This window comes from Drosophila ananassae, chromosome 3L (assembly GCF_017639315.1).
Source record: "Drosophila ananassae strain 14024-0371.13 chromosome 3L, ASM1763931v2, whole genome shotgun sequence".
Taxonomy (NCBI): domain Eukaryota; kingdom Metazoa; phylum Arthropoda; class Insecta; order Diptera; family Drosophilidae; genus Drosophila; species Drosophila ananassae.
The window spans coordinates 7,267,458-7,294,966 of NC_057929.1; the positions used below are offsets into that span (position 1 = coordinate 7,267,458).

Genomic DNA, 27,509 nt, shown 5'->3' on the forward strand with positions numbered 1-27,509 from the left:
TCCACCTGTGTGAGGTCGTAAATTATGTGGATCACAAAGCCGAAAACGTTTAATTGTAAAAACACTCAACGCCATATTCATTGCACGCATTATGACAAACAAAACGCTAATATATACCACAAGAGTACTTAAGCTTTATTATATTATATAGTCAAGGTCAGGCGATCAGTTAATCTGGGGATGGAAGCCGTTGGCATCTGCTGTGTACGTCACCCTAACCGGCTTTCCATCTTCTCCTGGCAAAAAGTATTCGCCCTGGATGCCATTTACATTGCCCTGAGCCTTGGCCGAGATACCGTTGCTGACTTCAATCTCATGTTGGAACTTTCCGGCTCCGTCCAGGTTCTGGCGGTTTTCCAGCTTCAGAAGCTGCGCCTCCCGATCATCCTCAATGCAGCTGGCCAGAACCAGCAACATGGCAAAGATTACAGCCTGAAATTGGGAAAAAAAAATGTCAATTAGGGATAGATTCGGATATAAAGCGATTCCCGGAACTCACGTATTTCAGCATTTTTAGAGCAGCAACTAGATGTGAATCAATGAGTCCGTCCGTCTTTTATACTGCCATAAAGTTGCTCCACCTACTAAACGGGTTTCAATCGCATCTGCTAATGACTAAGATTAACCAGACAGCCATGAATATGAAATTTGCGGCGGCTTAATAGCTTGTCTGTTTCTGGCAGTAGCCGGCCAGCCTCCTCCCCCAAATAATCAATTTGCCTTTTTGGGGCAACCAATTTCACAACAAACTTTAACTTTAATTAATACAATTCAATATTTGGGCTTTCGATGGGCAGCCTCCTTGACGACCTTCTCCTTGCTCCTTAGCTCAGCGCTGCCCATGATCTTGGCCACGCCTTTGAAGTAGTTGGGCATATTAAAGTTACTCTTTCGGGTCAGTTTACTCGGCACCAACGAGGGATAGTTCTGGGATACTTCCTTCGAAACTGAGATGTCTACAGGATCGCTGTAGAGCAAGGATCCCTCCTGAGCCCTCTTGCTGTTGAACTTGTCCAGATATTTCTTTGCGCCCTGGCGAGCGGAATGCTTTAGGGAATCCATGTCCCAGGTCACGTCCAGCTTGGATTTGATTTCATTGGACACGTTTTCATCGTTTGTTGAGAACAAGTTATGGAACATTTGTTTTAGTTCAATATCTTCCATATTTTCGAAGGACCTCGCTGGACGTTGACTGTCGAAACCCAATAATTTCTCCTCCTTAACAGCAGCAGTTTTTGGAGCCACTTCTTGATTCTTTGATTCCGGAATTTCGGCTTGTATTTCTGGGCCCTTTGTTTGAACACTCCCAGCTGCCTGACGCTTAAACTCCATGTAGTCTTTATTTGGTTCCTTAATTTGCATATCCAGGTCTAAATTACCCTGCAGTTGTTCGAAATCCATCTCAGGGGCGTCTTGCATGTCCTTCGGCAGGTATCCGCGACTCTTCAGGTAAACTATTGGCGACTGCCAGCTGCCGATTAGGTCCTTGACGATTGTGTCTACAGAGTTCTCATATTTAACAACTTTTAAATTATCATCAGCCGCGGTGATTAGAAAAAAGATACAGTATAAAATATACGAATACATTTTAAGCTTAGTTTTTGAAAATTCAAATTAAGGGCCTGCTATCGAAAATTGTGTAACGGCCGAACTATCGATAGGCCTGAATGACATATGGGACGTTTGTGCGGCCCTGGAACCAAAACAGCTGTTGTGTTGTATCAAACGTAAATTTTGGACGCAAATTTTAATTATTTACGGTTTTTATATTTTATACTATTGATTTTAGATTTCAGAAAGAACTTCAAGAATTGTGACTCAACAATGGTCATTACCAGCAACACAACACTGCCCGAGGAGGCGGATCTCGATGTCCAGGAGCTGAATCTTTCGTCGGCGGCTCTGCGAGCGGGTGCCTTTCATTTAGGCAAGCAATGCGAGACTGCTAATAATGTTAGTACCCCAGAATGGCAAAAGGCTTAAACCCACTTTAATAGACTACCTATAACGCGACACCAATTGGAGTCTGAAGCTGTCCAGGATCGAAAATCCGGCGGCTCAAGTTATATAACCTAACCTCAAAACGCACCTTTCTGGGTTTGTTTACGTTTGTTTTTCATGTAATTTCAGGAGTTTATGTTATGCAGACAAGAGCTGGACGACCCGCGAGCTTGCCTGGGTGAAGGAAAAGCGGTGACTAGCTGCGCCATGGACTTTTTCCGGAAGGTGAAGAAGTCTTGCCATGATGAGTTCATGCAGTACGCCACTTGCCTGGACAAGAGCAGTGGCACCATGGCTTTTGCACAGTAAGAACGGGATTCTAAGTATTATGTATAGAACACAGCTTAATATGGAACTCATTTCAGCTGCCGCAAGACACAGGGAGTGTTCGACAAGTGCATGAAGGATAACTTTGATTGGGAACGTCCATCCTACGGCTACTTCTCCAGGGCCAAGGTAAGGTTGAAATTCTTGGTAGAGAAACCCGACTGATACATACTGCCCTTCTAGATCATCAAGTCAGCTCGCGATCCACCCAAAAAGGATGAGAAGGTATCCTACCCTGATGCTACTCCCGGTCTGCCCGAGGACTATCCCAAGCCGCCAGCCAAATACGGCGCCCGCTTCCACTGGCTGGAATAATCAGCTATTGCTTAGTGAAATTTGAAAGCGTTCATCTTAACATAAACTCTTGTTTCCATTAGTACTAAATGCTTTTTATTTATCGTATCTTCTTTCTGGACACAGTTTGCTTGATCTTATCCATAATGTCCAGATACTGGTTGTTTAGGCAGCATCCACAGTAGCTGACTGGGAAGCAGGCGCTTCCTTCGATGCGACGATGTAGTGGCATGTTCTGATAGAACACCCATGATATGTTCTCTTCGCCGAGCACCAGCATGATCTTGTCGTAGCGACAGCCTTGCACGTTAAACAGATCCACGTCGCCGGTAATGATGCGCCACTCGGCGTACCGAAGATTGACATTAGGAGGTAGCTTTGAACGTTCCCTCATCATTACATGCTCGAACCAATCGCGCACTTGGATGATGGATCCAGATGGGGGATGCTTCCTGATCTGGTAGCTGATGCGAGGGTACAGCGGATGACTATGGAGGAACTTTAAATGAGATTTGGAACTGCAATAGACTTGTTAGGTTACTTACATATACGGCACATAGGCCAGGCGCACAAGGACGAATTCAATCTTTTCACGGGGAGCCATTTCGAATGTATATTCAATTTATAGCGCTAGATACGCTTCACAGGCACTGCTTGGCAATACTGACGAGCATTGTCCGATGCTGGGCCTATATATACTCGACTTGGCAGGTAGAATTCCACCCACCGCCACCCACAGCAGATGTCCGCAACATAATCCCTGGAAAAAAGTTCCTTTCTACCTGACAAAAACCCAAAATTATTTTCACATTTACAGTTTTATTGCTAAAATGTCAAATTTCTTAATCTAAGCGGGGAAACTTTACTCCGTGTACCACTTTGTACGCTTGGGTTTTTTCACCTTGCCGCCCGTAACACCGCCGCCACCCTGATTTCCACTAATCATATTCTTGTACTTGTTGATTAGGGGTCGCAGGTCATCCTTCTCCTTTTTACGACCCTGCTTTGGCCGGTTGTCTGCCTTTCTTTCAGCCAGGTGGGACTCTCGGATCTTCTTGTTCTTCTGCTTGCGCTTCTCCGTTTTCACGCGCTTCAAATGCTCCTTGGCCTGTTCTACGATCTTCTTCTTGGATCTCATTTTTAAGGCAGTCCCTGGCTTGGACGCCGTACCCACATAATCGCCTTGAACGTCACTTAACTTCTTTTTCTCATTTTGCTTGCCCTCGGCCTTGGCTGTCCGGCTAGCCTCAAGTTTTTTAATGTGCTTCTGGAGCTTGGCCTTGTTATCGGTCTGCGGACCCTGTGGTTTGGCTTTTTGGCCATTACGCTTCTGCTGACGGCGCTCCTTTCGCTGCTGTTGCTTGGCTTGGAAGGTGGGATTTTTTAGCTTGGAACGTTCGGTGCGCTTTTCCTTTATTTTGTGCACAGCCCGATCCTCAATACTGAAGGCCACAATTGGTCGCTAAAAAGATTACAAAGATTTTAATACAAACAATAAGGTATATATTTTAAAATAGAAAACTTACACGCTCAGTTCCAAATATTTTTGGATTATTGTTCAATTTTCGCAGAGCCGCCAAAGCCCTCTGATGGGTGTCGAATGACAGGAAACCAAAGCCCTTCGATTTGCCTTGCGGGTGCTCTGGAGTTACCTTTTGCTCGCGCATTACACGACATTCGTGGGGCCGGAAACCCGTATAGGTTTGGGCCATCTGTTTCAGCTTCTCGTTGTCGTAGTTCTGCGGCAGGTTGTGAATGGACAAGCGATTTCGAGAAACGAATCTAAAAGAAAGTAGAGAGGTTTTAAGAAAATTCTTCTAAATGAAATTGCAGCCTTACCTATTCAAGTTCTTGAGCACCTGCGTCTTAACCTGTTCCAGTTCGTGGCGCTTCGCCATGTCGGAGGCGGAAACGCCATCCGCTGCCTTGGATCCCGACATGATAAGACCTTCTCTCGCCAAGTATAGGTTTCTGGAATCTTTTCCCGAGTCCTCTTTCTTTTCCTGCTCCGACTGCTTCGTCTTCATCTCATCACGACTGAGAGCTGGATGGGGATCTAACACCTCGTCCATGAGCTTAAACTCTGTGCCAGCCTGGAGGCAGAGATCTGCAGACTCCTTGGCCCTGAACTTAACAAACGCTGTACCTTTGGAGTGACCAGAAACGGCCTGTCGATTGATAATGGCATAGCTGACCACCCCGAATTTTCGGCACACCTTGCGCAGATCCGCATCCTCGGCATCGAAGGGAACATTCTTGATGAAAACCGTGCAGCCTTCTTGGACATCGTTGGAGATAACCTTTTCTTTTTTGACATTTTCAATATTTAGTTTTGATTTTAGTTCGTCTTTGTCATCTTTGACGTCCTCATCACTTTCTGGTTCCTGTTCCGAGGCCTCGCTATCATCCAGCTCGTCATCATCCTCCTCATCATCTTCATCCTCTTCCTGGTCGGATTCTGCTTCGGAATCGTCTTCCTCATCCTTTACTTCCTCTTTGGAGTCTTCCAGTTCAATGCTATTTCCATTTTCTTCTTTAACCTCAACCTTGGGCTTTTTTTCCTCTGGTTCCTCACTCTTTGGATGCTTGGACACGTACTCATCCTTACCCAGAGCCCAATCGACAAAGACCTTCCGCCCCTGAAGCTCCTTTCCGTTGGAGTGGAGTATAGCCTTGGTGGCCTGATTGATGGTCTCATACTGGACGAAGGCGCAACCTACCAGCTTGCCGTCGCCCCGCTTTAAGATGTTTACGTCCTCTAGTGTTCCCCATTTCGAGAAGTACTCCCGGAGAGACTCGTCTGTGGATTTGTAGCTAATGTTGCGAATGATGAGGCGCGCCCGCTTTTTCTGGCGCCGCTCCTTCTCCTCCTTAAGGCGTTGTGTGTTGAAAGGATTTCGCCGCTTTCGGGGCTGTTCATCTGTCGATGTTTCTGCCACATTTTCGTCTTTTAAGGATTTCATTTTTTTCAATTCCATCGCTGCACGTGGAGATTGGGTTGTTATGATATCGATTAGCGATGGCACTATTTCGATAGTACCGCCTCATCTTTACCGGCTGATTGTTTTGTTTACTATTTGAAACTCAATGGAACTTATTTTGTTTTATAATTTATTAACAATTTACAACAACAAATATAAGGCAAAGACTATTGCTTAGTCGTGAAAAGTTGGTGAAACTCTGAAGGCGTTTTAAAGTAGTCAATAAGCAACATGGAGGATCTGTTGCCCAACCTGTACATGATATGGCTCCAAGGATTGAGGAAATTTTTGTATTCGGCTATTTGTCCTTTCTCGAAAAAGTGCTTAACCGTCCCTAGGGGTAGCTGGGAGCCGTATACAGCCACATATCTACAAATATAATTGTTTTATAAGAAACAGAGAATGAAATACATGTCTTCAATAAACTGACTTGTCGGAACTTTTGTATATCCGCAGCGGATACTTGGCCACGAAGGTGCGAATGGCCAGGTTAATGAGAACAAATCCGCACAAAAAGTAGTACAAGTCAGACTCCTGCGAAACCAGAATGGCTATATCCACTTTCTGCACCATGTTAACCACATTCATGGTTGTGGCCCAATGATAGGCGGCAATCAGGCCCAGTACGGAAGTAGTGGCTGTGGAAATATTTTTCGTCCAGGTCACATAGTTCTCGATGGGAGCGCGGTAGATAAGTTGATAGTTTTCCGGGAGTTTGTCGACATACAAAAGTTTTCTTTCCACATCTCCGGAGGGCGGATTCTGCCACTTGTTGTGGGTCAGGCTTGTGCTGAATGAAACGAGAGCTTTAAACTATGCGATACGATAGAAAACCAATCTTGAAACTTACTGCAGACTCTGCTGGAGCCTAAAGCCCGATATAGGCCTCAAGTTAACCAGTTTTATTCCCCGTAATATAGCCGCACACATAATTGTTTTTATTTTTAATAGTGGTGGACAATTGGTTCTTATACCGCAATGAATATATCTATTCGATTAATCGCCAGTGTTGGTAAGCGCGCACCACAACAGCTGTTTCAGCATGGATGTGGGGTAAACACTTTGTTATCAGGGGAACTGGGTATAAACAAAATTTTTGAAACGGAGTTATCTGTGGAATCGGCTTGTCAAACCGAATTGTTAGTCGACCGGCACCGGTACGTTTTCTCCTCAGTCTATATTTACTTTCAGTAGGATAACACTTCTGTGAGATATATTATTTTTTCACATTAGCTAGGAACACGAGTAGGACAGTATTAATTTATATTTTTGATAATAAATATGGATTCGAAACGCGCGGCACTTGAAACTGGCGACGGTCCGGATGCGAAACGCATGGCCACCGCCGAGGAACAAGAGAAACCCGAAGAGCTGCTGCCGGGCGATGGCAATCAGATAGCACTTGGTAAGCATATTCCGCCCTATACGGGCAACGGATGCTCCCCATCGATGGAGTCCTTCATGTTCCAGCAGACCCCGGCCGGGAGTCAGCTGCTTCCGTGGGCCACTGCTGAGTGCCAGACTTCCGAGAACGATCTTGATCTGGATAAGAGCACCAGTGGCAACAAGAAGAGTGAGCTCTCATCAAGATTCCATATGCGAAGCCCACTGATGGTGACTTATCTCGTTTCAGCGGAAGCTGCCAATTCGAAGCTGTCCCGTAGGGAACTCGCTAAACTACGCCGTGAGCATACCATGAGAGCTCTAGCATTGGAGCGCGAACTGACCGTTAAGCCTGGCCATGGACAACCGTCTGTGGTATTATTGATTCGTTTCCCGGACCCGGAGATTACTGCTCCAATGCTGGCCGGGCTATCAAAGGACATACGTGACGTGGTTCTGCCAAGCAGTGTAGCACCACGCTACTGTCTGGTCCATCTGAAGCCCGGTGCTGATGTCGAGGCCACCATTGCCGATATTAATAAAGTGCGGTTCGGCGGCGGCTATCTACAGGCCGAGCACAAGCCCTTCTCGGACGAGGAGCAGGCCGAATTCATAGATCCCTGCTCGCTGTATGTGAGCAACATACCATTCAACATGGCGACCTCGGCCATCAAGGCCTACTTCACTCACGCCATGCGCGTGGATATAGGTGTGCTGAAGCGCGAGAAGCGCGCCCGCTACGCCTTTGTGCGCTATGCCTCTCCCGAAGTCACCATGGACGCATTCAGGGAGCTAGTGGGCAGTCCACTTAACAGCCGCACCCTGACCGTCCGCTACCGGCGCCTAAGAAAGCGAGCTGGCCTGCCTACCGTGCAGTGCACCAACTCCAATTTAACCATCACCTCGCCAGTAGGCGACGACGACAATGCCGACTGCAAAGTTATATCTCCACCACCCGTGGAGTCGATCACCATTAGCGATAGCGACAACTGCTCAGACTCGAGCGCTGATGCTGGTGGCAGACGCAGACGCAAAAACAAAATGACTGATCATGAGAAAGAGATCCAGAAGTTGAAGCGCCAGATGGCCGAATATGGATCAATTATCAAGAACTTGCAAGTCAGACAAAATATAGGAGGTATGTTTCCTTTTTTCTTATGACATATGTCAGTTGGACGTATAAGTCAGAGATTCAAACTTATATTTTCAATTAAGATTTTAAAAAGACACTGACATTTACATCTAAATGTATAACTTTTTAATCAACTTTCAAGATCTGATTATAGCTAACCTACCGCCCAAAGAGGAGCCGTGCGCGAATCCATCAGCCTGTATTCCTGTTCTAGGATCCACTGCGGTCCACCTAATGCGAGATATAAAAACTGAGCGTGCCTATCTAGGTATACCTGATGAAGGCACCCCTGATCCTGAACCGGCTCATAAGCCCACCACGCAACCTGAAGAAGTCCACGCCGATGATCGAATCAAAACTAAAAGTATTTCTCATTCCCAATTTGGGGCTTCCCAATCCTAATGAAAAAAACCCATCCTCCTAAATGTTTCTTACTCAGAATTCGATTGTTTTGGCTGGCTGTTTTCAGGTCCCGCCAGACGACGCAAGAGTGCCAAACAGACACAAGAGAAGACCAAGGCTTCGACAGCTTCACCAGATAAGGAAGGCAGACTTGAGGAGCTATATGCTCAATTGGAATCAGATGCCGAGACTTAAGTTGTTGATGCCTCAACGTCTACTAAATTAATTGTCTGTAGGCGTCTAAAAAAAATAATAATTTATTAGGTTCTTTTTTATTTGTTATACTTTCGTTTTTTTGTTTCAATTATCTCTTACTTTCAGCGTACAATTATGGTATACAAAATAAAATTATACGTAATAATACATAAGTTAAATAATATTTCGGTTTTAAATATTAAACCCGAACAAATATCGCTTAAGGGACTGGCTTAAATATCACTTATACAATAATCATATGTACTCGATGATGATTTTCAAATTAGTTTATATTGTATGGTCAAGTCAAGACTTTTTTTTGAAAGAAAACTTAAAAGCATTTACAGTTTGCAAAATTGTAGCACATTTTTTTTTAGGAACTTTCGGGAGTTCATGTTCCTTCCATATGCGCACATTAACAATTATATCTAAACTAAAAGTACAATGTTCTCGTTCAGTATTACACTTTGTCAGATTTATCCAATATTTTTGAATTATTTTTGTGTATGGCTCGTAAAATTTAATATCGCAATTTGTCATTACCAAAAACAGTTGACTACATTTATAAAGAATTTTTGCTATGACATGACTCCTGATAGGTTTGTCGGGTCGTTTCGAATGCGGAATGTTATAAACTATTTTATTATATTTAAGGCTGATTTTATTTACACAACAACAAAAAGTATTTGATAAGGCACCTGTTTCACATGCTGATCGCTCAATTTACAATTGATATTCATTTTGATTTCGAATTGTATTTCTCGTATTTATTTTTATTTAATTAATTTCTACTCCGATTTTGGTTTCCTCTCGTCGTTATTGCTCTCGTTATGACGATATTGTGCAATTGAATTTCAAGCAATTTCGGTAAAGTTTTAAAAACTTTACTCGAGTTGATTTAATTTTGTTCGTGTGGTTCACAAAATGCAATGCCTATGGATTGGTTACTACGGATCTGAGGCTCTTTTAGCTAACGATGAGTTTGGAGACAAGGCACATCAGGATGGTTGTGATCACAGTGTTCACGGCAGAGCTACTCGTTACTTTGGTCAGCGAGTTGGCTCCGTTTCCTGTTCGCTCGGCCGTTTCCGGTTCCAGTGGCTCGTCGTTCGACTGATGATCGCCAACGGCTAAAGAATGTGGATATTTGAAAATCAAATTAGTTAAGTTTTTAGATAATAAGTTTAAGATTGAGAACTTCTGGGTGAAGGGTGAAGGCTTAGATCTAAGCTAAGGGCATAGGCATTTTTTTTCTCAGGCGTTACAGTGCTAGTTAAGACAAAGTAGAAAAGTTAAGAAAAAAAAATTGAGGAAATAAATTCGAAAATTAAAAATAACTTAAGTAACTTAATGTGGGGAATTAATAAAATAAAATAAAAGTAGAATCGATGTAACATACTCTTCACTCTGTGTGAGTTCGTTTCTTTGTATTTTGGCTTGGTTTTGGCGTTTCGGCAGCGGCGCAGATCTTGGGCGTGGCATGGTTTATGTTTCAATTTGTTTTGATGGCTGATATATATAGTTTATTCGGACAGAGATCACTCAAGCGGGCGATGGATATGATGCACAAGTACTGGTATAGCTTAATGCTGGCAATTAATAACGGGACAGGCTACACAGCATCCTGATTGGATGATCGGTGGATCGGCTGATCGAGATCCTCCAGATTCTAGAAGAATCTGTTCGTTAGGCCCCACATCCAGCCGGGCAGAATGCCCTGATTCGGTACTACTGGCGGTACTATATATTTTGTATCAGACCGCAGTAAAGAGTTCAAAATTTTTTTGTTTTTTGTTTGAAACAAAAGTAAGAGAATAGCATAAATAAGACAATTACGAAAAAGTAAATAATTGCTATTTGCTGGGGAGTGGGAAGGGGGTGGAGTGCTCAACAATTACGTAGCAAGCAATCGGATGAATACTTAGGCATATGGTATAGAGGAGCAGGAAGATACACAACTACTACTACACATACACATTTAGAAAGGAGTGTGAGGAGGCGGCGGAAGAAAGCAGAAAGAGAAGCATTTCTTTTTTTTTTGTTTTTATGTGAGTGGGGGGCGGCACATTCGCTTTGTATTTCATCGGCGTGATGTGTGTGTAATGAAGTTGATGGAGTTCGTTATTGGTTCGTTTGTTGTATTTTTTTGGCAGTTTTTCTTATTGTTGTTGCTGTCTGGATTGTTGTTGTTTTTGCTGTGTGGTTGGTGGTGCTGTGGTTAATTGTTCTTGTTTTTATATCCACGTCTCTTAAAGCCTGCAAGAAATATACGATATGATACAAACAAAATGACAATGACGAATACAATTTCAGCTTCGAGCTTCGTTTTCGGCACTTTTTTGTGTTTGAATGCAAATTAAACGGTTATGGGCCAGGCACGTGCAAGCGGGTATTAAGCGAGTGTCATACAAAATACCCAATTGTGGGTCATAACGGGATATTTGGACCAACAGACAGGGTTCACCTCTTTCCTCATGCAACTTTAAATCCCAGTGGTTCATGCAATTAGCTTTTTTGGGGTATTTTCAGGTGAGTGTGGGTGGGTGAGTGGGTTGAAAGGTGAGTGAGGGGTGGGAGTGTCGTTTTTTTTGGAGGTTCTCAACCCAGTCCAGCCATTTAGACATTGGATTTTTGTGCCAAAGGGTGCCAAAAAATAGGAAACGCATAATTAACACTTTGTGAAAAGTGCCAGTCTACAGGGTAAAGAGTTTAGTTTTGGATAGGACATTAATATTAATTAATTTAATACCATAACTAAATAAATACTTAGTGCTACAGAACTACACTTAGCCTGGTTTGTCGTTGTGGTGTTTAACAAATAGTGTTGTAAAAGTGTTTATTTTCAATTAGGGTTGTAAAAGTGTTTATTTTCAATTAGTGTAAGCTAGTTAGTAACGAGTGGCAAAGGCTTCAAAATCGATTCAAAGAGTTAGTGGGTTTAGTTGTGCTCATGCTAGGATCATGGCTTAAAAGCTAAAAAGGATAATCGTCGATGGTGTGGTGTTGAGCTTGGACCACAGTTAGTGAGACCGACTGACCAGTAGTTTTCGTTGCTGTTGTTGCTGTTTATACCCGGTACTTTTATTTCAATTAATTGGCTTTTTAACTGTAAGCAAGATATTGAATTATTTTCTTTTATTTATAGTTGTTGCTTAGGCGTTGATCTTTTCTTTGTACATGGTATGCTAAATTGAGTTGGTTAGATTTATAATTAAATTAAGTTGTTAGTTAAACCAAATACCGAAAGAGTTAGCTGGGTTAGTAGAAAGGAGTACACAAATATTAGTTTGCTTAGTTCTGGGTTAGTTTGTATTAGAATTCCATAGAGTTTAAAGTTATTTATTTTATTAGAGAGGTGTTAGGTTTATGGTTTATTCTTTGTAGAGAAAGTGTTTCCAGCTGAACAGAGTTTAGCCTGAGAACACTGAAACAAAACTAAAGTAAAACACCACAAAATCAAGAATTCGAGAGAAATATACAAGATAATAATACAAAATATATATAGAGACTGAGTAAAAGACAATGGACATACACAGTAATTAGTTGGTTTTCGTTTTCAATAAGTATTATAAATGTATTTCTTCCATAGGCAACAAAGACAAACACATTCGACTGGAGTAATAGAATTCGACTACATAGACATTAACTTAATTAAACATACCATATATTTAGGATTTATAAACGTATTTGTCGTTTTTCTTTTGCATTTTTATCATTTCTTTACTCTCGCTAAGTAACAACTCATACAAGACTTTCTATGAGATCTTTTTGACTTTACAGATTCGATTAAATATTAACTCGATATCGCTCTAGTCTCCAGTAGATCGATTCGAGCTGGAAATCAAACAGAACTACCGCCGAGTCGGTCCCACTCACCTGCGTCGAAGTCACCACCGTTGCCATCGTCGGCATGCGGGATGAGGGCGTGCTGTTCGAACTCTGAGTCCGAACCCTCCACGATATTACCTGTGGACGATGGCGTGTTCTTGCAGCCGAACCACCAGTGGGCGGTGGGTCTGGGGAATGGAGGCGAGGCCGTATCCACCTGTAAATCGCAAGAAAAGGATATATGAGTTATGTATCTAAAAGTATGGCTAAGAGACTATCTTACCGCAAATCGGGCATCGTGGAATCGGTAGTATTTGTCGCCCTTGAAGAAGTAGGTATATCCATTCGTATACTTGAGCGCAGCATCCAGATTATTGGGTACTCCCTCCCAGTTGGAAATGGGCTTGGGGTAGCTGGCCTTAACCGGTGGCCTCTTGGCCGGGTCGAAGCGCCAGAACTTGCTGCCCTTGAAGAAGTAGATCTTGCCGTTGCCTCCCCAAACCATAGCCGCGTCCAGGTGATCCGGAATGCCGGTGAATCCCTCGCTGATCTCCTTCGGGTAAGCGCCGTCCATCTGACGTCCCTGATACCTCCAGTACTGGGTGCCCTTGAAGAAGTACGTCTTGCCGTTCTTGTACGTGAAGGCTGCATCGATGTTGCCTGGCAGTCCCGGCCAGCCCTTGGAGATGGCCTGGGGATAGCCCTCCTCGACGGAGTCTGTGGTCAGCTTGTAGTACTTGTCGCCCTTGAAGGCGTAGGTATCACCCTGAGCTGAGTTGAAGAGCGTGTCCACCTTGGAGTCCTTGCAGATGGAGTCGTCCAGCGGAACCTTGGGCGGTGTGAATGCCGGACGCAGGGTGGTGGGTGGATAGAAGTTCGTGGGCTTCAGCTGGTTGGTCTTCCGTCCGTACAGGGACTGGATAGCTGCCTTGTCGTCCTCGTCTAGCTTGAAAACGGGCTCGAAACCGCGATAGAAGGGGGCCATCAGTGCGGAACTCTGATCGGAGTGGGACAGTCCCAAGGAGTGCCCGAATTCATGAGCCGCCACCTGGAAGAGATTGGTACCACGGGGCGATCCAATGGTCCAGAGCTCGGCGTCGTCGAAATGGGCATCTCCTCCGAAGACTGGGAAGAAGGCGTGAGCCAGAGTGCCGCCCTGTCCGTCAAAGGCGTCGCCATCACCGTGCTCGCTCTCCACGAACCTGGGGATTAGGCAAATAAAAATTATATTTAGTTTCCCCAAATAAATAAGAACAGTCTGCCAACTAGCATAGCAGATAGTGGCTAAGTTTAGTGTCACTATTTATCTTAATTAGGGCATGAGAACATAAGTCTATGTCTCTTATCTAAACGCCATGCTCCCAAATATTTATAGAAATCATAAATTCAACCTTGTAGTATTTATTTATGGAACTCACTTGATTTCGATGTGAACGGGGCCGGAGGTCTTCCTGGTGAAGGTTAGATCGGTGTCCTCAGACCAGACAGCGAAGGCGCGGGCGATCTCAGCATCCACATCGACGCGCTTCAATCGCTTCGGGTACTTCGAGATCTTGTAGGTGAGGTTTTTGACGCGCCAGCGACTGCCCTGGAGGGCGTACCGCTTGGAGCGACCTTCGCCATTGCCCACACGATCCCTTACACCGCACCGGGGCAGGGACATCAGTTTCATGGTCTCCTCATCCAGTTCGCCTGTGATGTTCAGTCCAGCGAAGTTCTGGAACTCCTGGATGGCGCTCACCCAGGTCTGCTGGTCGTGGAGGCCACTGCTGGCCGGATTGCGAGCCGAGGCGGGTAGATAGCCGAACTGGGACAGGTAGATCTGTGGAGAGAAGGGAGAGAAAAGGAGACCCTGGATTAGCCGGCAACTCTTAAGATCAATGGGGCCACCCGCTGTTGGGGGCTGTTTGATTTATGGCCATCAGATTAGCCAGTTACTGGCAAGTCCTGCTGACGGTGTCGCATTTCTATCTGACTTGCATAATTTATGGCCATCATGGTGGGAGGAGAGCTCCCAGATGTATAGATATAAGAAACAAAATTAAGTCCAATTTCTCATTGTGTATTTGCATTTTTTATATGGGATTAGCGACGTGACTTATAGAGAGGTGTGAAAACTCTTAATCGATCTCCGGCTTTGAGGAAGCGCTTCAATTACAATCTCATCGGATCGCTAATTGTAAATTGTAAATTGTAAATTGTAAATTGTAACATTGAGAAATCGAATAAAAACGGTTTGCCCATCAGGGAAGTGCAAGCTGAACAATGCGAGGTTATCTTAACAGTTATACTATACTATAAAACATCTATTTGAATTTGTTGTCTGACCAATTACAACGGAAAACTGTCTTACAGCACGGGTAGAGTTTAATTCGTTTAACGCTTTTGGGGAACAAATACATTTTAATTTGGCATGTGGATCAGGTCTCGGAGCCGTTTATGTGTCGCACATTCTTAATGACACCGCCATATGTATAATATATAGTATATACTGGTGTCTACTTAGTGACTGGCACACAGATACTTGCCGCAATAGCATATTGTATAATGATTTGCCGAATCTTGCATAATGCCAGCTGACTGTTAATTTTTTTGCGTGTTCTTTCCGCCTCCGAGGAAGTAAACATTTCACTGCCCAGTCGGATTGTGTACTCAAGAATTCATGTCTCGTTCCCCCAGACAGTGGCTCTGTGATCTTTTTTATTGGCTGGGTGGGTAACTTCCCTCCATCCGATCAGCTGGATTTCTTGGTTTTTTGGCCAAAAGGTAAACGAACTGTAAACAAAGCCTAAGGAGGGCAGATACTTGAAATCTGTAAGTACATCTTCCCCACCAGAGGAGCTCTCAGATCACAACCAGACTGGCTGACTCATCATCGTTGTTGCTGGTGACCTTAGGAATGCAACTCTTTATGCAATTAACATAATTATTCCCCAATGCAGTGTGCTGCAGGCAGGCACGCTCGCATTGATTGCAGAGCGGTGGGAAGGTGTTCATTTGTTAGTTTGTAATGCAGTTCTGTCACAGAACAAACAGCCAATTGAACGCATTGTTCGGAAACTCAAACATTAAGTCTTTTAGGCTCTTATCTCCTATCGATAAGATAGCTCCATTTGGCAACAAACAAAAGACTTTACTCACAGTCTTTTGAGTCACTTTTGATATACACTGACGCATTTGTTCGACGCCTTTATAAATTCACCTTTTTTCAGCTTTGACAGTTTCGACGGATTCAGAAATGTGGTAGTGCGTCACAAGGCGAACGGAAGTCGTAGCTAAAACGGAAATTCTCCGATGATTATACCAGGTATTTTATAAGCTTTTGATAATTTTTGGGAGTCATCGGGCACGACTGATTTTGCATGCAATTACCGATTGGCCCCCCGGGGAAAAGATGCTACATGGTCGAGCTGAAATCAGTTGAAATTACACGGGTCCGGGTGCACACAGTGCACAGGTTGAGGGACACTGCAGTCGGGTCACGTTTCAGAGGGCGTTGAAATTGCACTTCAATTTATTATTGGACATTGACACAATTTTCTTTCTGTTTCTGTTTCAGTTTCAGTGTTTTTTTGTGCGACTCTGTTTGCTGTTTGGTGTGTCGGATCATAAAAACCAAATGTCAACAAAGAGTTGCCGTGGTTCTGTGGAAATTTCACTGTAATATCATATATACCCCTCTGTAATAGTATCTCTGCTGTGGAAAAACACATATGCAGTATCTCTTTGGTGGGATGGGGGTTTGATGGGTGACCTGCTTGCCTGGTTTACTTCTGGCCAGGCCTGGGGGCACCAAGGAGTTGAACTTGCAGGAAATGGCCCACCGAGTGCTCGGGGGCATTCAAAGGACTCGGTGTGCATGTGTACGCCCTGGAAAGTATGCTACACGTTTCGCAAATGCAACCTTCAAATATTTAACACTATTTGCAGCTGCCTAGTTGCCAACCTGATTGGATTTGAAAGCGAGGCGGACTACGGGCGAACTCGACTCCTTAAGGAGTCAATGAACTATTCCCCCATTTAAATTTCGAAGGCGTTTTCCGCCTCGTTTATTTCCGGGCGAAACAAGAACAGGACATGCATAAATTATAAACAAGTAGCGTTTTGTGTATACTTTCTGTGTATACTGCGGCAGTGCCCGGTGGAAATTGATGAGAAAATTATTGCCGAGCGTGGGCGGTGAGAAGCCTGGCCGGAGTTCTTCGTATTTCGGGGGTGCGTGGTTAGTTTACGCTGCAAATGTGGGTCAACCAGGTCGTTGACTTTCACCGCCCACTGTTTTTTCCTAACATTTTCTTTTTAGTTTTCCTCGTTTGTGCTTTTTTTAGGGGAATTGGCCAGGTAACAAACCTAGACCTAGTTGCACAAATATTTGCGTGGCACGTGCACAAGGGAAAGTGTCTGCGACAATTAAAGGCAAACAATGAAGGTTCTCCCTGCAATTTTCCCTGCGAAATAGTTTGGCAAACAGTTGGGTCCAGGCTCCCACAATCCAGCACATGCAATCCGAGTTGTCCAATCTCGTATCTGGCAAACAGGCTTAACTTGTTTAAATGTTTTTTAACGCCGCCGATTACATCATTGCCCCTCGGCCCGAGCTCGCTCCGGGCCAACTCCGTCCCGGGAATCGAAGCGCAGGCGCCTCATTTGGCGGGCGGCATTTCTTTTTGACGTTTTTCTGTAACGAGCCAGTAGATTTGGCCAGCAGATTGAACAAAAAATAACAAACTCAAAACTAAAACCAAAAAATCCTCAAACCAAACCAGCCAGATGCAAAGAAAAACAGAAACTGGGCCAACGGGGCAGTCTTAAATGCAGCTTTAATTTAAGTTGTATATCGCATTCATTTTGGCCAAAAGAGAAGGAGAAATGGGCTTTAATTGAAAGAATTTCGAGTTGGTTTTTGAAGCTTAAATTGGGTTACAAGGAGCACTCACTAAGCAGCAAAAAATAAGCTCCATTCACTTTGGTTATAAAATATTTATGTTGCAATAAGTACTTGGCTTTAAGCCATAAAACAAATCATTTGACAGACAAATTCCTTGACATTTACTTCAGGGATTTTGTGGTATTGTCGGCCAGTTAAGGAGACTCCCACAAAATATTTGACATTTCCACACACCCCAGAGCACAGAGCCAAAAGGATATCTCTGCATCGGCTCTTCCTCTTCGGCCACTTTTTATTGTTACTGACTTCTTTTTTTGCTGCCTTCAAGTGGCTAATTCACATGGCGATAAATAAGCGTCAAGATGCTAAGATAACCCTGCAATAAAAAGGCGCTTTTCATGCAAAAGTCAAGCTGGAAAAAAAGTATCTAGGATTTGTTTTTATTGTTGCCTGTTTAGGTTGTTGTTTATGGCAAGACGACGCGTGAAATGCTAAGCTCTAGATGACCTTAGGGAGGTCTGAAAAAGGATGTTGGTTGTTGGTGAGAAAAAAAAAAACTATCATTTGTTTGGAAAGTTTTACGGACAAGGTTGAACACATAGACGGGGAAGGGGCCACCTTGTTTGGTTATCCTTTTGTTAGCCACCTCGCGAAGGTCGCACGCAACTAACTGACTTTTTTCCATAGGCAAATCAATCAAACTTGCCAGCAAAAATACACAAATTCCAATGGCTATTGATTAGTTGTGGCCGAGAGAGCAGAGTTGAGAAAGGCAGGTGAGAATTTGTTTGACGCACGAACACGTTCTAAGGAAGTTCTGGCTTTTATTTAGTCATAATTAGAACAGAAACTTGGGAAAGTTTTAGCTGCTTTGGCCTGTAAGTCTGCTTTCGGGCTTTTTACGGCCAACGATGACGAATACAACGGCCCGGCCTGAGCTCATTTCAATTTCATTCAATGGTGCGAGTAATTAACCTTTTGACAGCTCCATGCTCTTGCTAGACGTTGATGACTCACTAGCTCTGAACTGGATAGTTTTTCCTGCTCAGATCGGATCAAACTAGATGCCATCCATAACAGGCATCACCTCAAAGACCAAAGATCATTAATCCTGTCGAGGAGAAAATGATCTGAGATCATATCAAATCACGATTTCCTCCTTGCTCGATCTTGGTGGTCCACACGATTTGCATTCTCCGAGGGGGCAGTTTTATTAGAAATTAGAAAAGAACAAAGAGCCTCCTGACATTGGAGATTGGAGGAGACGAACACGTCAGCTAGCGTCGCCGCCTTTACTGGTTTTGGGCCGACTGGCCGGCCAAGACAACGAGCCAAGTTATTGGCAACGCGCCTAACATACCAATTAGCCAGCTAGCCGCCCCCCTATGCCCCCTTTTTGGACCCCCAGAGAGTTACGTAAAACATAAATAAAACCTATAAACAATGTTAAGCACGCGCTCATGCGTGCTGAGGAGTTCCAGAATCAAAATCGAATTGGGGGAAGGGGAATCGCAACTTGTCACTTTGCTACATATCGCTCGATTGGGCTGGGCTGGGCTGGGTGTTCGTAAATGGCTAATCAGGAAGTTATGGTGATGCGTCGTTGGTAGAAGCTAATTTGCTTCTAACTTTTCGCCAAGCCGGACAGTTGTCTTGCTTTAATTTATGCAAGTCTGTGGCAAGTAAACGTGAGTCGCTCCAGGTAGATAGATACTAGCCCCCAAGTGCAAACGTGCTGCAGCTTTGGCAATTGTTGAATTTTTAAATGGGAATCATGACAAGCAATTAACCAGAGATAAATATTTATAAATTGTAAGCGTGGAAAACAAGTCATTCTGGCGGATTTAATCGAAAGGTGATGTATTAATGGCTTCTAGTCTTATCACTATTAGATGCCCATGTTTTCCAGGTTCTCTATTAATGGGAAAATCAATGTAGCATAGTCTTTAGAAAGTGTACTATGGGAATTTCTAGTAAGCTTATCAGTTGATTGGGAAATCCTCAATAACAAATCGAATTTTAATTGAAGGGTCATGTAAGCTTTTCCTTGTGGAAAGCCACGTTCTGGCCAATGTCATGAGCGATAACGCTAATGATAAAGCCGACTGCAATTAGCCGGTACATGCACTTTTTTTTTCGTGTAAGCCTGGCCAACAACTAAGGCTAAGGCCAATAGAGCGGCAGGTGCGGCATAAAAAATTTCAGTTGACATGCAATGCGCGTAAGCCTGTTGCACTGCCGGAATAAATAAATACGTATGAGTTCCTAGTACTGCTCAGTTTAGTGTAAAATTAAGTATAATTGCCCAAAAACCGAAACACCGAGTGCCTGGCACATTTGTCATGCAAATCGGAAATGAAGTTGCAGACTCGCTCCGTACTTATTATATAAAAAATAATGTATATCAGAGACAGAGTGACTGATTCCGTTTAATGGAGGGGAGGCTGGAGTGCAACCAACCCATTTCCCTTATCATTTATTTCTGAATCATTTCCACTTATTTCCTGCATTTTAAATTGCCCTTTAAATTGGTTTTTTTTCGGAAGGCCAACCACTAAAGGGTTAAAATTGCTCTCTCTCTCTGGGAAATGGCGCTCTAAAGATTTTACTTTAATTATAAATGATAATATTTAATTACTTAATTATGCTGTATATTCTAGAGGCTAGAATCTAGACTTACCTCAGCCTGTGTTGTGGTGGAAACAGGTGCCGATTGCGCTGCCACCAGAATGGAGAACAGGGTGCCTACGACTATGAACACTGAACTTTGGCAGTTTGTCATTTTGTTGCTGTTGGTGTTGGTGTTTGTTAGGTTGCTTTTTATAATTCCCTTGGATGCCGCTGCTGGATGTCTAATTGTCATGTAGTTCCACTTGCACTCGAGTTGGGAGGGCGCACTTTGAACTTTATATCACTGCAAGGTACACAAAAAAAAGGTCAATTAATATTTCATAAAGCCGGGGGAGATGTAATAAAGCACCCGACAAACTGACCAGAACAGAAATAAAACTGGAAAGCGGACCAGGCCAAGTACAAGTGCAAAAGGGCGAACGGAAATCGTTGCCACCCGCCTCCTGCCAAATGCCAACAGGTTGAATGTGGCACACAATCGCTGTGTGTATGTGTGTGTGTGTGGCAGGTGGAACGGCAAACGGAAGTGGCTGCCACGACTGGGAGAAGGAGAAGGAGAGGTAAGGAGAGCCAGTTGTACTCCAAGTCGTAGTAAAAAATAGTACAACTCTTACGAGGGCTGCCACTTATGACGAGGAGGACTACAGCCTTTCAAACCCATGATACCCTACCGGAAAGGCACATCTGCTATTGCATCTATTAAATTATTTTATCATTTTATTATTATTGAGGTACAATGAACTGTCATCTCGCATCTTGTGAAGCCTTTAAGTCCACGGGCCTAGGAGTATCATCTTATCAGAGTCAAATATTTGAAGAGACCCCACTCTATGATGTCCCATATCTGGGCAAGTAATCCCTTCCAGTGGCTATATCGGATACGTTGAGACACTCAGCTGTTACTGCTGAGTGCTGTCCTGCATCGGCCTGATGTTTTGATCGGCCAGAGATATAGAAAGTCATGTGGTCTACTGTCTGGCTCGCTCGGACGTCATAAAAGTCGTTTGTAAGTTTAGGCTCCAATTAGAATTTAATTTTAGACTCGACTCGGCGGCTGGTAAATATCAACTTGGCAATAACCGTAAAGGATAGTACGGGCCATTGTTTATATTCTGATATTTGATTTTCTAAAAATAACCAGCAGTTTTCTTCTTATAGCGCTTATGGTGCCAGATATATCTGTTTTTGTTGACCTAGGGCACGAGACAAGTGCCAGGCCAGGAATAAACTATAAACTGTATACTATATTTTTATTAAGATGTTTATGCCCGAGTAGGTCCGAGATGGATATATCTTGCACCTATGATTTTTACGCCTTTTTTACACTCGGGATCTGTGTGACATCAGCCAGAAATGACGGGCCAGAAAGTGCGATAAGTCATATCAAGTATACGCCACTTGGGCAGGCACTTTGCAGGTGGCTCTCTGCAAATAAATATCCATTCGAGTGTGGACACTGTACAGTCTGCACTCTGTTGTGTTTTCACTGACTAAGCACTGGGGATTTCTGTCTCTCTAGCCTTTATGTTCGGCAATTAGCCGCTTGATCTGGCCAAATATATAATGAATGTATAGTACGCACACCCCAGGTATAGCCCAGCCATTGTGTTATCTGATTACAATAATTTCTGTTAAGCAAATACCCATAAACAATTCCCCATTTTCTCTGTCGGCTTTTGGGCAAATGTTCCACACACCGGGTTGAAGGTCGACTCGCTGACAGTTTAAGGTTAGCTCCGTGTGGTTAACTCCACTGATGGGTTCACGGGTTGACGGGGAGAGATCGTTATTTTGTGGGTCTGTGGGGTTGTCATAACAATGGACGCATTTCACCGTTCTGTTAGATCAATAAAAGCGAGTTTTGAGTGCTTTTCGAGCAAATAATCGATGTCGAAATGGCTTTATACGCGAAAGTTTTGCGCTTGTCTTTAACTTTTATCAAAAAAATGTTACGTATACGGCATGTGGGACACCATGGGATGTGTGGTCGATTGCTTGAAGTGGGTCATAAACCGAGAATTTTGTTAAGGTTTTTTTGTATTTCTTTTTCTTCTCGAATATTTGCTTAAATATGAATCGGAGATCTTCGGAGAAATAAGCGTGCGTCACTCTTATTGATAACTTATTCAAAAAAAAAAGCAAATAAATTAACATTCTAACCTGTTTGGCTAATATCTTACTGGGCTTGGCTATTGAAAAAGTTTACAAAAAAAAAAAGGAAGAATAAAAAGAACAACAAAATTACACAACAACACCAAATTCCACTTGCTATCGCTTTTTGGCATTGTACGTATTATCAGTGGCCTTTTTTTCCGATAAGATATGATTGTGGATCGGCCGGCGATTTATGCTTGTGAATTACCAAATAAATATTTTGTTCATGAATGTGGGTATCCCCCAGGTGTTGGCACTACACGTCCGAAGGCGTCTAGAACTTGACCTTAGTGATAACCCAAGTCCTTAACCAATTTTCGATTGGGCAAGCCGAAAAGAATTTCGAAATGTATCGATTCAAGTTCAGTTTGCTGTAAAGTGGAACTAAGTGGGGGTGTAGCCTGCAGCTTAGGTCTAATTAATGGGCTGATTTATCAATTTGGCTGGGCTGGCTGTCTTGACCTTTCAATTAAATGAGATTCGATGGGGGCGGCGATGGAACTGCAGTGTGCAGTATGCAGTGGCAGCAGATCATTGAACCATGGTCTGCCTCGTCTGCCTTTGTTGCTTGCCACAACTGATGATGATGTCTTGCAACACTTACAAAAATTAATTAATTATCTCTCTCGAGAGCTGTCGTCGTCGTTGTTATTTTTGCGGCTGTTGCTTCTGTTGCGTCTGCTTATTCCGCTTGTGGGCGTTATTTTGTTTTTGTATCAGCTGTGGATGTACTCTCGTTGTTTATAATTTATTACAGCGATCCTTTTGTTTCTACTGTGTGTTTGTCTTTTGTGTCTGGGGGGGGACGAGAAACTGCACTAATTGCTCGCTGGCATATCCATCTTCGCGATCATTTCCGCAATCGAATTGATTTCAACTCAAAACTGAGCACAAAACAAAGCGTTCACTTTTTGGGATAATCTTTTAATTCGAAATTATTTATTTTTTTTTATTTAAATTATATTTTGAACTCGAACTTCGTTTCTGTTTCTCGCCGCTAAACACATCCGCCCTGGGCAGCGCGCAAATTTCAACTCAACTGAACATTTTCAATTTCGAATGATTTCAATTCAGTTTCGAACCCGACGCCTCGGCAGTCGACAGCGCCGATCGTGCTGCCGAAAGCTCTTCGCCAAAAGCTTTTGTCTCTTTATTTTTTTTTTTGTTCATTAACATCGCGAGAACTGCAATCTTAACAGTGGGGATTCCTTGGTCCCAGGCAAGTGGGGGCTGCGGCGGTGGCAGGGGGACAGAGATAGCCCAAACCTGTTGCCAATATTCGAAGTTTCAAGTTCCTGCCCCCCGACCAGGTCTCTCCTTCTCACTCTCGCCTTGCGGGAGGGGTGCGTATGAGTAATCTCATTTCTTGGAATCATCCAAATGTGTCATACGCCACCGGGTCCAGCGGCAGCGGCAGGGCCTCAGCCACAATGACAACAAACGGCGGAGCGACCGCTGCCACCAGAAACAACAATCAATAGCCGAGGCAATAAAAAAAAGCAACAAAAGATACAGATACTCGCTTTCGGTGGCAATTTGACAGTTTATCTTAAAGTTAAGCAGCTAAAACCCCTTCCTCCCAGCTTTTGTTTCTTGAAATTCACATTTGTTTTCGGCTGAATTTCCGCCAACTGCAAAATTATGAATGAATGTGGTTTTGGATTCTCCGCTCCTGCCCATCGATTTCTCAATGAATGAGTATGAGTAATGCGTAAGCAGATAAGGTGGAAAGCTCAACCGCAATATATTGCTAATTAAATAGCTGCTTATTAACGGTAAACATAGTGCGATAGAAATCATTTTTAGTCATTATTTGAAAAAAGTTATAAACCCTAAAGAGGCATGACATTTCTAACCATTACGAAATATTATAAGATTATAGAAGTATCTCTGTTGTTCAAGAAGGTGACAAATTTTGACCTATTTTAAGTTTATTTTTCTATTATTGTTATACATATATATGTATATATATTTTAGAAAATCTGTTGCAAAATTCTCAAATCATTTCTATAATCATTTTCATTATAATCTTTAATAACAGACGTTTTTAGGCTTCAAGTGCCTTCGTCACCAATTTTTTACCTCAAAATATAATTTTTAAAGTGCAATTTTTAAAAGCAGTTCATAGATTTCGCAAAAAATATTCAATTTTATGAATATAGATAGTATCTTTTCACGAATAAATCTTTTAAAGATGAAACAACTTTTTGCCTAATCATTGTTTAACTAAACTTTTCCATAAGCTGGCTAATTAATTGCTAAACTATCATTTAAACCTCTGGAAAAAAAACTCCATCTCATTATAGACTTGAGGGAAATGTACTTAATTACACATTCATCTCAAAAAGAGGCTCGACCCTTCTAGGAATCAATGATATATCTCAATCTGTGGCTGTTCCAATCCATTAAAACCAATTGTAAGCAATTTGGGGTGACTCACGGACAGTGTAGTAGAGAGCCAGCGGGCCACGTGAAGCAAATTGCTACCTCGTAGCGCAAACAAATCTAATAATCGTCCAAAACAATTGTTTACAAGACTGCAGTTGAAAAAAAAAAGAGTATATTATACTTGTAAAAAAGTGCTAATCCAGCGTTCAGATAGGAGGTGGCATTCCCTTAACGACAATTCTTGATTCTAGACTTGCTTTATGGAGATGACAGAACAAAGGGCCGAGGTGCGAGGGACGAGCTCGGATGCTGGGCACTTATTCATGGACCAAGTGCATCTGGCCTGTTGCTGTCAGTTGCCCCCCAGTTGTCGGCTCTCCTGGCTGGTCCTACGAGCTCTTGACTCTGTTATGGCCATGGAAAAGTTGACTTGATGTCGTCTTTGTCGCCTGCTGTGCGATGCGATGCAGTTGGAACAATGAAATATTTATGAGCACCATCTCCTTCTGCCTTTAATGACAACTATTTATGGTATTTTTAGACATATCCCCTCCCGGACTCAAGTCCCTCGATCTCTTCGGAGTGAAATAAACTTTTCCACCATGAACTCTATCTGTTTTTTAACGAAATTTTTGCATTGACATTTGCCTTTGAACTGAAGCCAAGCCAAGCAGAACATATATCTACACATGTATGAACAAATTGTCATATAGATTGGAGAGATAATGCTAATTGTATATGAATATAGTATATTTATTTTGAATAGACCTGCTACGGCTGACTTTGAGTGCGAAAAACTATTTCTAAAACTCAATCACGTCACGGTCAGGCTTTGATAGTCGTTTGCCAAACGATATATATGAAGTATCTATCTAGGCAGCTATCTATCTAGCCGATGTATCTATAATTATATGTATTCATGTTTGTCTGGCCTATGCATTGAAATTTTACAAAGGGGGAGCTACTACGTGATGATTGTTAGGCCCACCAATGTCAAATTCAAAGTCCACATAAAAGATGTTGTTCGTCGAGAAAGTGGAACTCCCCCAGTCACACATCTATGACTCACTTACCATCAAGTTTCTTTTTATATATTTTTTTTAAATAACAAAAATGAAGCAATCCAAATTTGCATTAGCCAATTAGTGAACTAATTTCGTTGCTCTACTCGTGTGTTTTAAACAAATATTGCATTTGTTTTCTCATCAAGTTCTTTTTGCGTTTTGTTTTAAATTTTATCAGGGTTTATCTCGGTCCGATTACGATTAGATCTTATATGTATGGTAGTTAGATAAGGCCCAAGACACAACTTTAACCGACTGGGAACTCATCAAGGCTGCACTCACTATCACTACTCATCGAATCGCCAACTCTCACTCTTCGTTCAGATCTCTGTCTTTTTTCTCAGTGCATGGCTAGGAGGGAATATCCAGGTTGTGGTTCAGAGATTTTTGATTTAAATCGAGTTGTTTATAGCGCGTTGTTGGATGGCGACCGTTTCACAGCAGGTTCCGATTGCGACTCGTGTCTGGCTTTTAGCTTTTTGCCTTCTGGCTTCTGCCTTTCTGGCTTTTTGCCTTTCTTTGTGGTGGCAGCTAATATATTGTTCGCGTCGCCGTCGTCTTCGTACTACCCCTACTCAGTACTCTGGGGTATCTGTGTGGGTCTAATGGCTATGCTTTCTGTCCCAGTATGGGTTTTTATTTTACAAGTCACGCGAATAACCATAAAGAAGTGCTCGCACACACACTTAGAACACAAAAACCAAACACATATGGACTTAGAATCCTTGTTTCGGGGGTTGAAAATAGTTTCCTTCCCTTAGACGCTCTGCATATTATTACAAAGCAACAGGAGCAAGGATATACATATAGCTTTTCCTATTTATACCGTTGCTTTTGTACCTAAACTCACCTTAAGCTCGCTGTTAATAGAGCCTGTTTTTGGGGCTAGAAGCTAGTAAGCTAACTGTTAGCAGGCACTGTTACGACGATGATGATTCACTTGAAAAGCTCTTATAGAGGCACTAATTGTATTCAAAACACACGTTAATTTTTGCACTCAATTTGTTTATTTTTTATGGATAAGTTTCGTTATTTTTTAGGAGGATCTGCCTTGCTGCAGCAAGCTGCCGTAACTGCAAGTTCGTTGTGCGTTTTTTGTGCTAGACTGAGGCCTGAGAAGCGCAACTTAGATTCTTTTATATGCTTCCGTTCCCGATCAGATCCGATCCGATCCCAAACCCACTCCGACACTCAGCTCTGATGACAGTCAGCGTCCTTCCCTGTCAACACCCCCTTTTCAGTAACAGTTTCTGTTCCTCATTTAGTAACGGGAAACTTACGCACTGCCATCCCGGTTTTTTTTTTTTTATACTTTTTTTATTTAATTTTATTGTTTTATGGTGGAATGATTCATCGGGTCAGACCTAAGCGATAGCCAATGGTCTTTGATGGGAAATTTTTGCGTAAGTATCTGTATCTTCGGCTGCTCCCGCGATATCTTCAACTCCGACGAGCTGAATCATTTGAAATGCACGCCGCCTTCGATTCGATTCATGCCGTTTTCGTTTTGTATCGCTGCGATGCTAAATTTCATTTTATATTGTTCTTATATTTTGATTTATACACAATCAAACGTGCTGGAATGCTCCTCCTCCTGCTCTTTTCCCTAAACGCCCACCCACTCGGCGAGTTTAATGCCTTCTTTTGTACTTCCATTAAATATTTGAATATTTTACAAACAAATAATAAACTAAGGACTTTAGATACAAAGGCGAACCGATTGATTGACGAGCAGGAAGTCGGTACTGTGTGGCACTCCTTATTGGAGAATTTAAAAAGAAATCCTTCATGTAATGGTCATTGTTTGATAAGCTCTTTAATTGTATATAGAATTCATTATA

The 27,509-nt window shown here is 42.8% G+C and overlaps 8 protein-coding genes across 18 annotated transcripts; 2 read left to right on the forward strand and 6 right to left on the reverse strand.

Moving 5' to 3' along the window:
* Positions 1-114: 114 nt before the first annotated feature.
* LOC6494776 (pupal cuticle protein Edg-78E) lies at positions 115-678 on the reverse strand. The gene is made up of 2 exons (XM_001959657.4): positions 500-678; positions 115-432 (listed from the first exon to the last, which is right to left on the reverse strand). Exons 1-2 carry the CDS (start codon positions 509-511, stop codon positions 166-168), a joined length of 279 nt encoding a protein of 92 aa, XP_001959693.1. The 5' UTR covers positions 512-678; the 3' UTR covers positions 115-165.
* Positions 679-737: 59 nt separating this feature from the next.
* On the reverse strand, positions 738-1,587 carry LOC6494775. Its single transcript, XM_001959658.4, has one exon. It carries the CDS (start codon positions 1,585-1,587, stop codon positions 772-774), a length of 816 nt encoding a protein of 271 aa, XP_001959694.2. The 3' UTR covers positions 738-771.
* A 41-nt stretch (positions 1,588-1,628) lies between these two features.
* On the forward strand, positions 1,629-2,707 carry LOC6495844 (NADH dehydrogenase [ubiquinone] 1 alpha subcomplex subunit 8). Its single transcript, XM_001959659.4, has 5 exons — positions 1,629-1,727; positions 1,790-1,953; positions 2,131-2,306; positions 2,367-2,457; positions 2,512-2,707. The coding sequence occupies exons 2-5, from the start codon at positions 1,825-1,827 to the stop codon at positions 2,641-2,643; spliced, it is 528 nt and encodes a 175-aa protein (XP_001959695.1). The 5' UTR covers positions 1,629-1,727; positions 1,790-1,824; the 3' UTR covers positions 2,644-2,707.
* On the reverse strand, positions 2,696-3,312 carry LOC6494774. The gene is made up of 2 exons (XM_001959660.4): positions 3,168-3,312; positions 2,696-3,110 (listed from the first exon to the last, which is right to left on the reverse strand). The coding sequence occupies exons 1-2, from the start codon at positions 3,224-3,226 to the stop codon at positions 2,723-2,725; spliced, it is 447 nt and encodes a 148-aa protein (XP_001959696.1). The 5' UTR covers positions 3,227-3,312; the 3' UTR covers positions 2,696-2,722.
* A 109-nt stretch (positions 3,313-3,421) lies between these two features.
* LOC6494772 (RNA-binding protein 28) lies at positions 3,422-5,667 on the reverse strand. The gene is made up of 3 exons (XM_001959661.4): positions 4,462-5,667; positions 4,149-4,404; positions 3,422-4,084 (listed from the first exon to the last, which is right to left on the reverse strand). Exons 1-3 carry the CDS (start codon positions 5,598-5,600, stop codon positions 3,485-3,487), a joined length of 1,995 nt encoding a protein of 664 aa, XP_001959697.1. The 5' UTR covers positions 5,601-5,667; the 3' UTR covers positions 3,422-3,484.
* A 49-nt stretch (positions 5,668-5,716) lies between these two features.
* LOC6494771 lies at positions 5,717-6,610 on the reverse strand. The gene is made up of 3 exons (XM_001959662.4): positions 6,454-6,610; positions 6,034-6,393; positions 5,717-5,972 (listed from the first exon to the last, which is right to left on the reverse strand). The coding sequence occupies exons 1-3, from the start codon at positions 6,531-6,533 to the stop codon at positions 5,771-5,773; spliced, it is 642 nt and encodes a 213-aa protein (XP_001959698.1). The 5' UTR covers positions 6,534-6,610; the 3' UTR covers positions 5,717-5,770.
* Positions 6,611-6,660: 50 nt separating this feature from the next.
* Positions 6,661-8,802, forward strand: LOC6507954 (protein painting of fourth). Of its 5 annotated transcripts, none has more exons than XM_044715191.1 (5): positions 6,661-6,760; positions 6,837-7,176; positions 7,237-8,124; positions 8,261-8,482; positions 8,588-8,802. In XM_044715191.1, exons 2-5 carry the CDS (start codon positions 6,885-6,887, stop codon positions 8,713-8,715), a joined length of 1,530 nt encoding a protein of 509 aa, XP_044571126.1. In that variant the 5' UTR covers positions 6,661-6,760; positions 6,837-6,884; the 3' UTR covers positions 8,716-8,802. The 5 variants fall into 5 exon arrangements, with proteins under 5 accessions (XP_044571126.1, XP_044571125.1, XP_014763513.1 ...); XM_044715190.1 differs by having other exon boundaries at positions 6,746-6,760; positions 8,558-8,802; XM_014908027.3 differs by having other exon boundaries at positions 6,746-7,176; positions 8,558-8,802.
* Positions 8,760-26,719, reverse strand: LOC6494770 (matrix metalloproteinase-14). Of its 7 annotated transcripts, none has more exons than XM_044715188.1 (6): positions 26,519-26,719; positions 20,112-20,345; positions 13,962-14,365; positions 12,827-13,745; positions 12,592-12,760; positions 8,760-9,845 (listed from the first exon to the last, which is right to left on the reverse strand). In XM_044715188.1, the coding sequence occupies exons 2-6, from the start codon at positions 20,292-20,294 to the stop codon at positions 9,682-9,684; spliced, it is 1,839 nt and encodes a 612-aa protein (XP_044571123.1). In that variant the 5' UTR covers positions 20,295-20,345; positions 26,519-26,719; the 3' UTR covers positions 8,760-9,681. The 7 variants fall into 7 exon arrangements, with proteins under 7 accessions (XP_044571123.1, XP_014762959.1, XP_014762958.1 ...); XM_014907473.3 differs by lacking the exon at positions 26,519-26,719 and adding an exon at positions 25,678-25,944; XM_014907472.3 differs by lacking the exon at positions 26,519-26,719 and adding an exon at positions 22,821-23,286 and having other exon boundaries at positions 12,682-12,760.
* Positions 26,720-27,509: the final 790 nt, after the last annotated feature.

Excerpts from the sequence above, each read along its gene's own strand:
- LOC6494775 (XM_001959658.4), bottom strand. The coding sequence starts at position 1,587 with ATGTATTCGTATATTTTATACTGTATCTTTTTTCTAATCACCGCGGCT.
- LOC6495844 (XM_001959659.4), top strand. The coding sequence starts at position 1,825 with ATGGTCATTACCAGCAACACAACACTGCCCGAGGAGGCGGATCTCGAT. Across the intron at positions 2,307-2,366 it reads GGCACCATGGCTTTTGCACA|CTGCCGCAAGACACAGGGAG; the intron begins GTAAGAACGGGA and ends AACTCATTTCAG. Across the intron at positions 2,458-2,511 it reads GCTACTTCTCCAGGGCCAAG|ATCATCAAGTCAGCTCGCGA; the intron begins GTAAGGTTGAAA and ends CTGCCCTTCTAG.
- LOC6494774 (XM_001959660.4), bottom strand. The coding sequence starts at position 3,226 with ATGGCTCCCCGTGAAAAGATTGAATTCGTCCTTGTGCGCCTGGCCTAT. Across the intron at positions 3,111-3,167 it reads CTGGCCTATGTGCCGTATAT|TCATCCGCTGTACCCTCGCA; the intron begins GTAAGTAACCTA and ends GTTCCTCCATAG.
- LOC6494772 (XM_001959661.4), bottom strand. The coding sequence starts at position 5,600 with ATGGAATTGAAAAAAATGAAATCCTTAAAAGACGAAAATGTGGCAGAA. Across the intron at positions 4,405-4,461 it reads GTGCTCAAGAACTTGAATAG|ATTCGTTTCTCGAAATCGCT; the intron begins GTAAGGCTGCAA and ends ACTTTCTTTTAG. Across the intron at positions 4,085-4,148 it reads AAATATTTGGAACTGAGCGT|CGACCAATTGTGGCCTTCAG; the intron begins GTAAGTTTTCTA and ends TAATCTTTTTAG.
- LOC6494771 (XM_001959662.4), bottom strand. The coding sequence starts at position 6,533 with ATGTGTGCGGCTATATTACGGGGAATAAAACTGGTTAACTTGAGGCCT. Across the intron at positions 6,394-6,453 it reads AGGCTCCAGCAGAGTCTGCA|CACAAGCCTGACCCACAACA; the intron begins GTAAGTTTCAAG and ends CGTTTCATTCAG. Across the intron at positions 5,973-6,033 it reads ATATACAAAAGTTCCGACAA|ATATGTGGCTGTATACGGCT; the intron begins GTCAGTTTATTG and ends TTATATTTGTAG.
- LOC6507954 (XM_014908027.3), top strand. The coding sequence starts at position 6,885 with ATGGATTCGAAACGCGCGGCACTTGAAACTGGCGACGGTCCGGATGCG. Across the intron at positions 7,177-7,236 it reads CACCAGTGGCAACAAGAAGA|CGGAAGCTGCCAATTCGAAG; the intron begins GTGAGCTCTCAT and ends ATCTCGTTTCAG. Across the intron at positions 8,125-8,260 it reads AGTCAGACAAAATATAGGAG|ATCTGATTATAGCTAACCTA; the intron begins GTATGTTTCCTT and ends TCAACTTTCAAG.
- LOC6494770 (XM_044715188.1), bottom strand. The coding sequence starts at position 20,294 with ATGACAATTAGACATCCAGCAGCGGCATCCAAGGGAATTATAAAAAGC. Across the intron at positions 14,366-20,111 it reads CCACCACAACACAGGCTGAG|ATCTACCTGTCCCAGTTCGG; the intron begins GTAAGTCTAGAT and ends TTCTCTCCACAG. Across the intron at positions 9,846-12,591 it reads CGGTGGTGACTTCGACGCAG|CCGTTGGCGATCATCAGTCG; the intron begins GTGAGTGGGACC and ends CACATTCTTTAG.